Source organism: Pygocentrus nattereri, chromosome 5 (genome assembly GCF_015220715.1).
Source record: "Pygocentrus nattereri isolate fPygNat1 chromosome 5, fPygNat1.pri, whole genome shotgun sequence".
In the NCBI taxonomy this organism is placed as follows: domain Eukaryota; kingdom Metazoa; phylum Chordata; class Actinopteri; order Characiformes; family Serrasalmidae; genus Pygocentrus; species Pygocentrus nattereri.
This window is the reverse complement of record NC_051215.1, coordinates 1,590,776-1,606,940: the sequence shown is the minus strand read 5'-3', so window position 1 is coordinate 1,606,940 and position 16,165 is coordinate 1,590,776. Positions and strand designations below refer to the sequence as shown.

Sequence of the window (16,165 nt, the reverse complement as noted above, 5' to 3'; positions counted from 1 at the left end):
TGACTTCATCCCAGCTGTGCAAGACTTGTTGATCAGGACGTGCGTGTAGACCACAATGCTTTAAAGCGGCAGTGTGCAAGGTCATATAATAACAGTGCCACGGCCGAAAAAACTTATAGAAGCCCGTGTTGATTACCACACGGCCTTAACTGCTGCTGATGTAGAACAACACACCAGCATATTCGACTGACTGAAGAGGAACCTAAAAGAAACCTAAATGAATATTACAACCCATTCGATTTGTCCTAGAAGTTAAATAACTTTTGAAGGATGAAAGAACTGGAAGGACAGAAAGAAAACAAGAGAAGCACCGAATCGGTTCCAAATCAGAAAATGAAAAGTAAGAAAAAGTACCAAAAAGAATTGATATCACGGCTGGAGAACAAAAGTAGTGGAGATATCTGGGTCCTTGAGAACAACGAAGACAAAACAGCACCTCCAAACGCTTTCTGCTCACAGCTGAAGAGAAAGGATGAAAGGACATGCGTTCAAGTCCATGAATTCAGGTGGACAGGATAAAAAATATTAAACACAAATACAGAAAAAAAGCGTAAAAAGAATAAATCGAGCGTATAAAGGCAGGTAGAGCACATGGTAAAGGTGAAAAGATGGCATTTAAAGTAAAATTTGGGCGGAAACCACTCAAATTAGAAAGATGACGGAATGTCTGATTAAAGAACGGTTAAAAAATGTTTAAGAAGTTGCAAAAGAGACTGAAGAGAGTTGGAGAAGGAAATAAAGACACAAAAGGGCGCCGAGCACATTTTAGCTGCTGCTTCACATTACGGCTTTACGGCTTTACGGCTTTAATTTTTTGTTGTCATTCAATAATTTTTTTTCTTCATTTCCCTCACGAGCCGGGACATTTCTCACTTTGAGTCTGACTCGGCTGCAAGCCAGGACACTTCATAGCACTGTGAGTATGGAGCCTGACTGCTACTGGGCCAAGTGCCAGAACATCATGTAAAGCAGTAGTGGAGTCTGACTGGGTTGCCACCCCGGACACCTCTCAGCGCAAGTGGAGTCTGTCTGGGCCATGACACGTCCCACAGCAATAGTGCAGTTTGACAGGGCTGCAAGCTAGAACACTTTCCCCATGAGTAAGGAGTCTGAAAGAACAAAGAGCCAGGACATTTCTCACAGCAGCAGTGGAGTTCAACTGGGCCGTGACCCGGCACGCTTCTCACAGCAGTAGTGGAGATTGACTGGGCCATGAACGGGGCCCTTCTCACAGCAATGGAAATGTTTGACTGGGCCATCACCGGGGCCCTTCTCACAGCAATGAAGGAGTTTGACTGGGCAGTGACCCGGCACACTTCTCACAGCAGTAGTGGAGATTGACTGGGCAATGAACGGGGCCCTTCTCACAGCAATGGAAGAGTTTGACTGGGCCATCACCGGGGCCCTTCTCACAGCAATGAAGGAGTTTGACTGGGCAGTGACCCGGCACACTTCTCACAGCAGTGGTGGAGTTTGACTGGGCCATGAACCGGCACACTTCTCACAGACAGCAACAGTGGAGCTTGAAAACACCACAAATCTTTGCATCACAACACTGGAGTCAGACTGGGCCACAAAACATTGAACTACTTAACACAGTCAGGGATGTTTTACTCCTGCCAGCTGGAGAACTGTGTGCATGTGTTTATATGTACATTTTATTTGTTAATTAGAATTTTAACCATCCTTGAGTGAAGTATATACACTTAATTTTAAGTGACAGGGCAAAGCAATAAAAGTATAAATATAAAATTGTATAGATCCCAGTTTGCATTGCAGTTTTTGTATTTACTAAGCAATATGGCTGGGATTTAAGGGTTAAACAAGCTGCAGAACGAAGAAACAGAAACAGGTGCATTGAAAATTCATCGAACTGACTTTGTCCACATTTAATGGCATTTTAAACGTGGAAAAAATTTTCTCTGAAAAGCTTTTCCGCAAGGAGTCTATTGGCTCCAAGGCGGAAGGAAAACAAGCAACTCAAAATACATAAAACATGTAAAATAAAAGAACAATACTGCAGAACCGTCACTCGGGGACCGATGTTGAGACAGAACACAGCACATTTATCAGCTCACGCTTAATTATACCATTAAAAAAAACACCAACTTTACCACACAAGTGACCAAGGAATAAATACCACAAACTTTTTCAAATAAAATAGGTTTTATTTCCAGTCTGAAAAGATTGACAAGAACCCAAAAAAAACAAAAAACAAAAAAAAAGTCAGACAGTTAAAGGATGCCTGTGTTGGGGGTCACAATGTGTTAGGAGAGGGAGCGATTTTCCTTGATTACTCACATCATTCTGTGTACATATTTATAATGAAAATACAAATATACATATTAATCATTTAATAAAAATAGCTTAGGAGGGCAACTGTTCGCTAAAATCAACCGAACCCAATCAACGTGCAGAAAAGAAAAGAGGTCGGGGTCACGTGGGAGTGGGCGTGTGAGTGTGTGTGTGTGAGTGTGTGTGTGTGTGTGTGTTTAAGTCGAGTGAGTGGACACACCACTGAATGAGTTGTGAAACTGGTCGCCCTTCACACAAAAGCACGAGGTTCAGCACTGGGGTTTCGTTTACACTAAAACGTTCATACGCACATCCTCATTTAAAGCGATAATCTGACAAAAAAAAATATACAAACAAACAAACATACAGTTTTCCCACTCGTATCGGAAATGTAGCTGATCAGCCAACATGTGTCTGAAGTTTTCTTCTGTAGTTTTGGCGAAAAACAGTAGCATCATTAATAATTTATGTATTACAGTATTTATCTTGGTGCCAACAGCATAAATCATCACACCGTGTCAAACTGCACACATTAAAAGGGAAATCCACCAGTTTACAGTGATGGTGATAGAAATGCCAACATTTAATTTACCATCCAGAACCACCAGAGAACCTACACGAGTCTTCTGAGCTTATATGGAATGTTGATGATGGAAAATAGTGGAAAATCTGGAATAATGAGTTTTCTTTGGGGACTATTTTGCCGCACAGCGCCCTGCATGTCTCCCTCCACCATGAATGGAGTTGAAGTTCTCTAAACTCTCATAAAACAGCGTCTCAGTCATCAGGCAGTGAATTCAGAACCAGTTCATGTAGGAACTTTCTGTAGGAGCTTTTAGAGGGACGTCTGGTTCCCATCACCACCACTGTGGACGGTTCTGACTCGGTCAGTTTATCTAGAACGGAGTGTTCCAAACCAGACTGCTCTGAACGATGTCTGTACACAGACATTTAAATAATAATAATAATAATAATAATAATAATTAGTGGTATTCCCCTTTAAGGCCGACAGAAGAAAGCGTTGCTCAATACCGCTGCTGTGTTCGTGTGAGATATAAAGAAAGTGATCTAAGCTGAAGGATTTAGAGAATTTTATTCAGCCTGTGACCTTTTTTAAAGAAGAACCCACTGATAGGATCATACGCGACACACCGGTCGTGCTTTAGAGTTAATAAACTGAACTGCGCTCTGAAAAGAAACGGTGCCCCCGACCGTGGAGGAGTCCTCCCGCTTCTTTTATGCAGTGATAGAAAACACAGTAGCATGGACAGAAACGGTCGCACGCTCTCAACATGCGGCTTCTGCCGCTGCTCGGCCTAAAGATGCAAAAAAAAAAAAATGAAAGAAGCAAAACTTCAGACCCCAAAGAAGCCTCGTCGACTACATTTCAGCTCCAGGTAAAACTGTACGCTTGTTTTCGCACTAAACCATCGCTTTAATCGGGATAAGGGGAGCCGGTGGACGAGGGGTTCCGGGGGGATTAAGGCTAAAGTTAACCGCATGGTATTTACATGAAAAGGCCATGTCCGCTTCTTTAACTACAGGATCCGAAACCGAAACACATTCAGAAGGTTGTGTTGTTGTGACCTGCACACAGAGAGCAGCGTTACCGGCTGTAGATGAACCCTAAATGGAAAATAAACAGGATTTTCAATGAAAAAACATCACGAGTAAGAGTGCAAAACGGTCCAGGGCCGAGCCTCATCTGCGGAAATGACCTCTCGTGTAGGCAGTTGGGTTGTAACAGCATGTGTGCGCCTGTGCTGATGCTGTAACACGGTGATCTGGCAACCCTACCACCAACATAAACATGTATTTAGGGTTATTCATGGTTAAGTGTTATGCAGTGTTTGTCTTTATCGCGTTACTGAAACTGGCTAAAAGCATCCGTAACGCATCCGGAAGCGCAAAACCAGCCGAAAGAAACAGACAAAGCGTTTGAATTTCTTTCGACCGCGTCGTCTCAGCTTATGAACCGATCTTTCTTGAAACGGCCGTGTTTTTGGTACCAAATTTCAGCCCTGAAACGCACAGGATGGTCCAGTCAATCACCACGGTAGTGTTTTAATAACATCACTGGTAGGTGCCGTGTTATAAATGCTTTATTCAGAAGTTAAAAGCATCAACAGTTTCCTTTTAGAGTCATCGCATGTCAGGTCCAGTCTCATAAAGCAGATATTTTACACACTTTAAAAATGTGTATAACAGCACATTTCTTTCATTTTCTCAGACTAATATTGTGATTTCTGCTCATTTTAGAACAATATCTATTATATTACTACAAAAATAGCCAGCCTTCAACGCCCTTAAAGGGCCGTCTGCTCACTATTTGGCCAAACTTACATGGTCGGGGGTGGGGGGGGGCACTTTGTGTTGAGATCAGCTGTACAATGTTAAGATTGTCAGTTTTGTTACATTTCAAATTTTAATAGATTTTAATAAATTTTTAATAAATTACCCTGTGAGGTTCAAGAAAGACAACTCAAGGCTTACGTTTAAAAAAAATAATAATAAAATGACTATAAAACTGCTCCCACATAAGCTCTCAAATACACTGGGCAGGTTTACTATGTCCAAAATAAACAAAACAAACAAACAAAAAAAAAAAAAGTAGTCAGACTGAAATCTATTCCTAGCAACGCTATCGTAGCGGGGATGGACACATACACCTCTGTGAGTTACACAAACAGTTTAGCCACATCAAATTTCAGGCAAATATGGGAAAAACAAATGTTTTATATATAAGTACAGTAACCATTTCTGTCTCACTTTCTCTCTGCAGAAAAGAACGTTCAGGTCAAATCTACAGGGGTCGTACAGCATTATGCAATTGTCCCGCCCAAGCTCCGCCCACAACTACCTCCTTACGCATCTACTGCAGTGAAGCTGCATTACTGTTGACGTTATGCTACCGAGCTGCACTATGACTTCACAGGGCCTGCCACAATCACTGCACAATCACTGCACAATCGCCTGATCGCAATTCATTTATGTTCATACGTTTATGGCGCAACAAACGGAAAACAAATTGGGTGCATTTCGTTGGGTTACGGCAAATAAATGAAGCAGGAAATGCATTTACCACTGCGCTTACGACGACGCCTTTACAGGAAAGCAGCTAGTAATGTTTGTTTATTTGATGTTTGCCAATGACACCTTCAGAGGGCAGCAGTGACATTTACTTATTGGATGTTAACACCTTTAGAGGGCGGCGGTGAGCGACGTTTGTCTAAAGGACACCTTTAGAGGGCGGCGGTGAGCGACGTTTGTCTAAAGGGCACCTTTAGAGGGCGGCGGTGAGCGACGTTAGTCATTGACGCCTTTAGAGGGCGGCGGTGAGCGACGTTTGTCTAAAGGGCACCTTTAGAGGGCGGCGGTGAGCGACGTTTGTCTAAAGGGCGCCTTTAGAGGGCGGCGGTGAGCGACGTTTATTGTCTGAATCCTTTAGAGGGCGGCGGTGAGCGACGTTAGTCATTGACGCCTTTAGAGGGTGGCGGTGAGCGACGTTTGTCTAAAGGACACCTTTAGAGGGCAGCGGTGAGTGACGTTTGTCTAAAGGACGCCTTTAGAGGTCGGCGGTGAGCGACGTTTGTCTAAAGGACACCTTTAGAGGGCGGCGGTGAGCGACGTTTGTCTAAAGGACACCTTTAGAGGGCGGCGGTGAGTGACGTTTGTCTAAAGGGCACCTTTAGAGGGCGGCGGTGAACGACGTTTGTCTAAAGGACACCTTTAGAGGGCGGCGGTGAGCGACGTTTGTCTAAAGAGCGCCTTTAGAGGGCGGCGGTGAGCGACGTTTGTCTAAAGAGCACCTTTAGAGGGCGGCGGTGAGCGACGTTTGTCTAAAGGACACCTTTAGAGGGCGGCGGTGAGCGACGTTTGTCTAAAGAGCGCCTTTAGAGGGCAGCGGTGAGCGACGTTTGTCTAAAGGACACCTTTAGAGGGCGGCGGTGAGTGACGTTTGTCTAAAGGACACCTTTAGAGGGCGGCGGTGAGCAACGTTTGTCTAAAGGACACCTTTAGAGGGCGGCGGTGAGCGACGTTTGTCTAAAGAGCACCTTTAGAGGGCGGCGGTGAGTGACGTTTGTCTAAAGAGCACCTTTAGAGGGCGGCGGTGAGCGACGTTTATTGTCTGAATCCTTTAGAGGGCGGCAGTTAGCGACGTTCGTCAATGACGCCTTTAGAGGGCGGCAGTGAGCAATGTGTGTGTGTTAATGACGCCTTTAGAGGGCGGCAGTGAGCAATGTGTGTCTGTTAACGACGCCTTTAGAGGGCGGCAGTGAGCGACGTTAGTCAATGACGCCTTTAGAGGGCGGCAGTGAGCAATGTGTGTCTGTTAATGACGCCTTTAGAGGGCGGCAGTGAGCGACGTTCGTCAATGACGCCTTTAGAGGGCGGCAGTGAGCAATGTGTGTCTGTTAATGACGCCTTTAGAGGGCGGCGGTGAGCAAGTTGTTCAATTGACGTTTGCTAATAATTTATTCATATTTATATCATGTTTATTTGAGTTCAAGCTGTATCAGCGCCATCAGCTGACCGCTAACTGGCCAATCACTTCCAGGCTTTTAACTGACACTAGCTAGAATGAAAATGACGCTAACCTAGCGGCGTAACCACTCGGCCATAACAATAAATATCACATGAAATTCGCAAAACACCTAAATATTGTTAACTTTGTTAAATTGTTACATTTATTTCACGCATTTCGATACAAACCGAGTTGTTGGGTTGAAAGCTTGACCACCCTCACAGCAGCATTTGTAGGCGGAGCCTGGATAAGCCAACTGGGGAAGGTTCAAATAAAGATTTCATCTGTCTAATCAATCACCCAATATCTCAACCGATCAATCTATTAATCAATCAACCAATCAATCACACTCTAGCAGCAAACAGTGTTCTGACGTGTTCCCTAATTAGTAAGAGACACAAAAACTTCCCAGAGCCAAGAAACAAGACACGCGCTCCAAAAACCAGACAAGCTCTCCGTTTGTTCTTCGTTGAAAGTCTGATCAAAACTATAAAACTAATTCTAAAAATCAAAAGAGAGTAAAACTGAAGAGAGGAACAGTAAGTTGGTAGTAGAGGCCAAGGGTGTGTCTATTTGCTAATTAGCACAACATTCAAGATCTGCACATTTGCATCAACTAACATGGAAGAAAAATCTCACTCATATCTGCCACCAGCCAAAATAAAAGTCCTTTACAAACCAGCACGACGAAATGAAACAATCAGCCACACAAACTGAGCCACACCTGTTGGCATTCCCTCCCTCCCTCACACACACACACGTTTACACTCGTTGGGCACCGTCTCAGCCGGGAAAACCAAAAAAAAAAAAAAAAAAAAAGAGCAAAAATGAAATCTAAAAAAAGGCGGCGTGCTAAAAGTTGCCACACCTTGCGTCGTCTAGACGAAGAAAACAAGCAGCTACCAAGCCAGCAGGAGGCAAACCACTGACCGCTACCAGCTTCCGTTCAATGTCAGCAAGTTTGGTCAAGCTTTTCCTTTAAGCTCCCAAGTCCGTTTCACAATAATAATAATTATTAAAAAAAAAAAAGTGCTGAGAAAACGCGAGGAGACGAAGTCCAGCACTACACCACGCGGCTGAAACCCGGGGGAGCGGGCGCGAAGCGAGATCGGCGTAAAGCTCTAGTCTAGATTAGGTCCACAAAACGAGAGAAATTCTGCATAAAAAGAGTCGAGATGAAAGGAAAAAAGAGGAGCCGGGTTTTTTTTTTTTAATGGAAAAAAAAAACAAAACTATTTCTCATGCTAATAACACGTCATCCTGTTCTCTCTCACGCGAGCGCTGACAAACACACACACACACACACACACACACGTTTGAGCTTAGCTTGGTTTTTAAGGAAGAGTTAAAATGGATTTTTAAAAAAATAAAAACACACAAACAATAAAACATCCTTTAACAAAACTCAAAACGACAGTAGCGAGTGAGACAGGACAGTGGCACGCGCACACCACCGCTGCTGCATCCTATGTGCCGATAAGGAGGAAAGAAAAACAAAACATTCAAATAATTTTATGTACAAAAAAAAATTAAAAATAAAATAAAAATTAAAAAAAAAAGCAAGCGTTCGGCGTCGTGTGCCTGTATTTGTTTACCCGTTTTATTTCATGAGCAAAAAATAAAAAATAAAAGAAGAAAAAAAAAAAACTGACCTTTTTTTTGTTTTTTCCGTTTTAAAAAATGAAAACGTGGGGAAGGCGATACGGAACAGCGGAGCGAGGAGGAGGCTTGACGCAGAGCTTTTCGTTTCTGGGGTTTAAGGAACAGAAAGGCAGATAGTGCATAAAGTTTTGCTCTTTCCTGTCTTTTTTTTTTGTCTTGCTTTTTTACGTTTTGTAGTTTTTCGTTATTATTTTTTTATTTATTTAATGTCAAGCTGCATTTGATACAGGCTTTTTCTTTGTACAAGACAATTGCACTTCACAAAAAAAAAAACACAATAAAAAAAAAAAAAAACAACAAATATACAAACACACAAGGAAATGTGAATCGAATTAATTACAGCCCAAAAAAATCAGAGAAAAACAAAAAAAAATGAAGGAAAAAACAAAACGGTGACTCTTTAGCTGCGGGTCTGGGGAGGGAGACGATGCGGGTCGAGGGACACTGGGTTTATAACAGGTGAGAGAGAGAGAGAGAGGGTATGGACGTCGATCCACTTTCTGGAGAAGTGTGGATGGCGTGAGCGGAGAAATGAAAGGTTTTCCTCCTCTCGCACGTCCTTCCGAGCGGTCCGGGGTCGTCTGGGCAGAGCCGAAGCTGTAGTGGGTCTGGTGCGGGTTCTGGAGGGTTGTAAACTGTGTGTCCCGGTTTAAAAGATCAACGCTACCACATGTCGTCTGTGGACGCGGAATCCTTGAGTGGAGAGAGGAGGAACAGCAGCTGGTGAGACGTCACCCAACTCCACCTCAGCTAAAACACCAGCCAGTCAAAGGAGCAGCTCAGAGAAGCTAATGTTGCTTTACTGCACACTTAAAGACGGTTCCTCAAGGGTTCTTTAAGGGTTCTTTAGTAAAGGCAGTGGTTATATTCAGAACCATGAGCTCTATGTAGAAACATTCCATGCTTAAAAGGTTCTTCGCAGGGCGAAATGGCTCTGACTGATGGAGAATGTGTTGTATGTGGTTCTATGTGGCACCAATAAGGGTTCTATTGTTGCAAGCACAACAGTCACAACAGCACAGCCCTTTTGGTGCTATACAGAACCACATACAACATATTCTCCATTAATCTCTCATCCATCCACTGCCTTCGTAAGAAACCCTCAAAGAACCATCCTTTTTAACGGTGCAGTTAAAAGAACTACACACTAAAAAAAAACTAAAGGGTTCTTCAAGGGTTCTGTAGTAAAGGGAATGGTTGTATTTAGAGCCATGAGTTCTATATAAAAACATGTCATGCTTAAAGGGTTCTCTGCATGGTGAAAAGGCTCTTCAGACTGATGGAGAACGTGTTGTATATGGTTGTATAGGGTATATGGTTCTATGTAGCACCAAAAAGGGTTCTACTGTTGCAATCTCAACATCACCACAATAGCACAACCCTCTGTGGCGCCACAAAGAACCATAGACAACACATTCTCCATCAATCTGAAGAGCCATGAAATGGTCTCCATATAGAACCCATGGTTCTAAACAGAACTACTCCCTGTCCTAAAGCACCCTTGAGGTACCGTCCTTTTTAATAGTGCAGTTAAAAGTCAGAGAAGCTAAATGTTGCTAGAAAGAAAACGGTCGCCAACTACACACTCTAAAAAGGTGGTTCTTAAAGGGTTCTTTAAAAAGGCAACGGCTGCATTTAGAACCAGGAGTTACATATACAACTATTTCATGCTTAAATGGTTCTCTGCATGGTGAAATGGTTCTTCGGACTGATTTATGGTTCAGCACAGCCTTTTTGAAAATGGTTCTATAAAAGTACCAAAAAGGGTTCTGCTATTGTTACAAGCTTGACAACATCACCATAGATGAACTCATGGTTCTAAGCAGAATCATTCCCTTTACTGAAGAACCCCCGAAGAACCATGTTTTTTTTTAAGAGAACAGTTCAAGGTACAGATCAGAGAGGCTAATGTTGCTGACAGAAGAAAACAAAGTCACTCTATTCTTTACACCTCTTCAGCTCCTCGGAACCACCGGTGGGTCCAAACCGCACTCGGTCATGTTCTTCATAACGTTCATACTCCATAAGCTCCATTCAGAAGCTGGGCGTCGTGTGAGGCTGTAGCTCTTCTCTCCAGTCTAATAGACGGTGACGTCATTTTAAACCCTTATAATAAAAGAAGCTGAACTTTGTTTTTCTACTGAAAGTCGAGCCGTTTTTCCCCAAATCTGGGCTCTAAACTATAAACAGACGGCGTCTCTTCAGTGATCTGCTCTGGAAACATCACTTTTAGAGAACAACACAAAGAGCGGCGCAGATTTTTGGCTCTCAGCGGTGAATTGTGAGCGTGTGGTGAAATGTGGAGATCATAAAACACACGTTCTGATAATCTGAGGGGCTTTTACAATAAATAAATAAATAAAATGTACATTTATTTCATGTAGTTACTGAATAATTTGCCTAACGATTTGGTCACGAAATTTCAGATGGACAAACCCAAATATACCCACGAGCATTAGAGGTTAAGCAGTCCTACAGAATTCCACCTCAGCTAAAACATTTGAGTGGCGTTAAAGGAAGAGTGCAATCAGAAGAAGTTAACAACAAATGAAAGCGATGCAAACAGCCTCTTGCTAGACAACTACTACCTTGCATTCGTTTCATCAGCATGATGTTTATTACTTGCAGCAGTAGCTTCTACGACCAAACTATTCCTTTAAAGGGGAATTCCGCTGATTTTCCAAAAAAAAACTCCATAACTCAGTGTGTGAGGTGTAAACAGAGAGATCCAGAGGGTTTGGTGTGAAACGGTTCAGACGTCTTTACTGTGGTGGTGATGGGAACCAGGCGTCTCCATGACTACAACACAGATATAGACACTTTATTTACCATCCAGAACCACCAGAGAACCTACACGAGTCTTCTGAGCTTATATGGAATGTTGATGATGGAAAATAGTGGGAAATCTGGAATAATGAGTTTTCTTTGGGGACTATTTTGCCGCACAGCGCCCTGCATGTCTCCCTCCACCATGAATGGAGTTGAAGTTCTCTAAACTCTAATAAAACAGCGTCTCAGTCATCAGGCAGTGAATTCAGAACCAGTTCATGTAGGAACTTTCTGTAGGAGCTTTTAGAGGGACGTCTGGTTCCCATCACCACCACTGTGAGGAGCTTTTAGAGGGACGTCTGGTTCCCATCACCACCACTGTGAGGAGCTTTTAGAGGGGGACGTCTGGTTCCCATCACCTCCACTGTGAGGAGCTTTTAGAGGGGGACGTCTGGTTCCCATCACCTCCACTGTGAGGAGCTTTTAGAGGGGGACGTCTGGTTCCCATCACCTCCACTGTGAGGAGCTTTTAGAGGGGGACGTCTGGTTCCCATCACCTCCACTGTGAGGAGCTTTTAGAGGGACGTCTGGTTCCTATCACCGCCACTGTGAACAGTTCTGACTCGGTAAGTTTCTCTAGATAGAGCGTTTCACACTAAACCGACTCTGTTTACATCATTTAGTAATGTAAAAAACACAGAAACTGGTGGCATTCCCCTTTAACTGGCTGATGTAAACTGATCAGCTTATGAGACGCCATCCGATTCCACTTCAGCTAAAAGAGAACATTTTGTCTGCATCAGCCAGTTAAAGGAACAGCTCAGTCAGAGAAGCTAATGTAGCTAACAATAAAATAAAACAGCCACTAACATGATGCACGTGGCATACTGCCAATTTGCAGCCACTGGCTTTGACTGACTTTTAGCCAGATAATCTAGCATCAGAGCCAGTTTATGAGGAGCCTGGCCTCTTCTTATTTCCCCCGTTATATCAAAAACAGGGCTGCTGAACAGCAGGGGGCGCTTGCGAGCGAGTCCTCAGTGAATGGAGCTCAACGGCTAAAAACGAGAAGTTGAAATAGTTTCTAATCACTGAACCAGAACGTTCCTTTAGTTTTAGACAGCAGGAGGACGAGTTTCACTAAAACAGCAGAGAAAACTCACCTGTGTGTTTCCTTTATTCTACAGTAAACGGGTTTCAGGCAGCAGGAGGCGGGGCTTTACTGCTAGAGCGGGATGATTGACGGGCGAGCGGAGCAGCTCATTGGCTGTCATGAACGTACAGGAGGCGCCGGTTTAAACTCCTATAACTCGAGATTAAAAGCTCTTAAATATCACAGCGCTGTTAAAATGTTTTATGCTGAGCAGGAAATGAAGGAATTCTATTACAGTAAAATGTTTCAGCGTTTATAAACTATGATTTTACTCAAACGCTCCATATCAACCCATTCATTTTGGACTCGCTCAGGAGCGCCCCCTAGTGTTTGAGAAACCTGGAAGACACTGCAGAACGGGAATTCTGTTCTCTGCAAGTTCTCTGCTAGCATGCTTGGCCAAGCTCTTCCTTTAAGCGATAAAACTGCGCAGCTCACGAAACGCCACCAAATTTCACCTCAGCTAAAAGAACGTGTGGTTAATCAAGAGGAAGAAATGCTGGATGAACTGGTGACAAGGTGAAAGCAAAAATGGGTGGTGGATGAAATGCAGATGGAGAAGCTCCAGAACACTCAGTCTCTCCTCAACACTGGCACAGAACACAAATCCCATCCGACCTAAAGAGATAAACCTCTTAGAATAGATAAATCGACAGAAAATAGATGAAGCCTAAACACAATCCGAGGTTTTAGGGATAAACATGATTCACAGGCTAAGCAGGGAGCAGCTTCACTGCTGGCGAAAATCACGTAGACGGTTTCACTCTTGCTGAAGTGGAGAACGCACCACACCTTCTGCTCGGGTCGCCGTCTCCTCATGGAGGAGTATATAAAAAAGAGTGAATCCGTCAGAACTGAGCAGCGGGATTTTCATCAGCAGTGAAGCTCCAGCAGCTCAGAGCGTTCGGCGCTGGTTCCACAGCACTGGATGATCTCCGAAATCCCACTGAAAGAGCCGTGAGAGCGGCGACGCCCGACACGCTCAGTCCAGTCTGGGATGAGTCTGACTGTGGTGTTGATGTCGTCCGTCCAGCTGGAGGAGGTTCAGACTGAGACCTTGTACAATCACACAATAAACTTTAGGCTGATTTAAACAGTTTACAGCTCACTGCACTGATCTGTGATGATGCACAAGAGAAATCAATCATTTAGAAATCAGAGGAATCTTTTTAAATCACCCTGCTCGTGTGTGTCTGTGTGTGTCCTATATACAGTATATATATGTATGCATGTATGTGTGTGCATGTGCAATGTATTTATTTATTTACTTATTTATATATATATATAAATAAATTTAAATCCACGTAGATTTCTCATGAAGCATGGAATATTTAGCAAAAGTATCACAATATTTCATTTAAGGTTTTGGTTTGAAATTATCAGGAACAACAGCTATAAAAACAGCAAATAAAAACATTGAAATTTGATCTTTTCACATTTGTACGTTTGGTAAAAATGAACAAGTTAAATAAAATGAGAAAATCTAAATGTCTTATTATGAAACATGCACTCTGCACTCTACCAGTGCTGATGACCATCATGATGCGGCTAAATAAATATATAAAATTCACACACACACACACACACACACACACACACACACACACACACACACACACAGTGTTCCCTCGTTTATCACGGGCGTTACGTTCCAGACGTGATAAACGGAAATCCGCGAAGTAGGGGCGCTATATTTATTTAAGTATTTATACACTATTTAAGGCTTTATAAACCCTCCCCCACACTTTCACGCTACATAAACCTTTCCCATTCCCTTAATAGCCATTCCCACGCGGTTCTGCGCATGTGTTCTACACTTACTGTGTGTTGTTTACAATCTCGTGTAGGCAAGTGGCGTCTCAGGCGGGCGATGCTGCTCCTCGTTTTCGGTGTGTAACCGAGTAAATATGCACTATTTACTGTAAATCGTAATATTTTATGATTTATAACATTTCCTTTATTGTTAGAATTAATATTTTAAATATATTTTTATACATTTTGGGTTTTTTTAATGTAAAAAATCATCAAATATATATATATATATATATATATATATATTCCGCAGAAAACCCGTGAAGTAGCGAAAATCCGCGATGTATTTTTTCCATTAATATTTTTTGAAAACCCGCGATGTTCCGAGTCCGGGAAAGGTGAACCGCGAAGTGGCGAGGGAACACTGTCTGTGTCTGTGTGTGTATGTGTGTGTGTGTGTGTGTGTATATATATATATATATATATTTTTTTTTTCTTATAACAACAACAGCACATTGCCAAACTGTCCATGTTTACTTTATATAAGCACTATCTAAAGGAGAAGCACCAGAAAGTTCACCATTAATAACCGTAACCTGCTTAACTCAAAAGCTGCCGAAACAGATTTAAGGACAGAAACTGGTTCCGAGAGTCGACTGAGGGGAACACACGAAAGAGAGGACCAAAATCGTCCCGTCTGAGATGAAAGATGAAAGCAGTTACGCATTATGAAGCTGGAAAGAACGACGTACGAAACTTCCCCGAGTTCAGACAGTTATGAATCAGAAGAGGTTGGAAAATGAAGGGATGAGCAGAATGGAGGAGAAAACCTGAAACGGAACATCCTGAAAGTTTCCTAAAATGATAACTGGACTGTTTTTATTCCCTCTGAATGAATGCACCGCCATTCAAAAGTCTGGAATCAATAACTGTTATTTCTGCACAATCAGTGTTATTTTATTAAATCACTTCCATGTAGATTAAAATGCACTGAAAGGTTTTTGGCATATAAACAAGAATCATAAGTGTCTATTTATAGTCATTCCTTCATCATCTGCCGCTTTTCGAATACAGAGCATCCTCGACGTTCTACTGCTTTCTCGAACCATCCTAGACTCATCCGCAGCTCCGCTCATCATTCTAACAATCTCTCCTTTCTTGGAAGTTTGTTCGTTGAATCCTCAGCTGTAGCTTCTATTTTACACATTTATTTAACACTAATTAATACCAATACTTTCAATGCTGTTAAATACAGTGGTTCAGACCGTTTGAATGGTAGTGTGTGGTCTGTATGCACAGTGCTGTATTTACACAGAGCTCTATTTTAATTAATATACACTGACAGGCAGGCAAACACCAAGCAAACAGGCATCACCGCACAAACACAGCGCAAAGCTGGAATACTCACTGTGTCCTCACTCCTGTACGGGTTAAGTTTGTTATATACTGCTTCAATAACGCTTCGCCTACAAAACAATACAAGTCACATTAAGTGCACATTAATAAAAATGACTTTTCTGTAAAATGACCAGGCCTTTCTAAATATATTAAAGGGCCCATATCATCAAAAACAGAATTAAAGAGATTTTATCCTTTACATTATACCGCCAAAAGTATTCGCTCGTCTGGCTTCACACGCATATGAACTTGAGTGACGTCACGTTCTTAATCCATAGGGTTTAATATGATGTCGGCCCACCCTTTGCAGCTATAACAGCTTCAGCTCTTCTGGGAAGGCTTTCCACAAGGGTTAGGAGTGTTTATGGGAATTTTTGACCGTTCTTCCAGAAGCACATTTGTGAGGTCAGACACTGATGTTGGATGAGAAGGCCTGGCTCACAGTCTCCACTCTAATTCATCCCAAAGGGGTTCTATGGGGCTGAGGTCAGGACTCTGTGCAGGCCAGTCGAGTTCTTCCGCACCAAACTGGCTCATCCACGTCTTTATGGACCTGCTTTGTGCACTGGTGCGCAGTCATGTTGGAGCAGGAAGGGGCCGTCCCCAAAGTG

The 16,165-nt window shown here is 42.8% G+C and overlaps 1 protein-coding gene across 6 annotated transcripts in view; it reads right to left on the bottom strand.

Moving 5' to 3' along the window:
- ppm1aa (protein phosphatase, Mg2+/Mn2+ dependent, 1Aa) overlaps positions 1–16,165 on the bottom strand; it is a 37,526-nt gene that overhangs the window by 6,084 nt on the left and 15,277 nt on the right. For 4 of the 6 annotated variants that reach the window (XM_017686834.2, XM_017686835.2, XM_017686836.2 and 1 more), the window contains exons 5-6: positions 15,565–15,622; positions 15,087–15,350 (exon numbers count right to left, since the gene is read on the bottom strand). In XM_017686834.2, the coding sequence (XP_017542323.1) occupies positions 15,297–15,350; positions 15,565–15,622 (112 nt within the window). In that variant the 3' untranslated portion in view covers positions 15,087–15,296. Of the gene's footprint in view, positions 1–8,625; positions 9,176–15,086; positions 15,351–15,564; positions 15,623–16,165 lie in introns of those variants that run through there. The other 2 variants (XM_017686837.2, XM_037538588.1) reach the window with 2 other exon arrangements.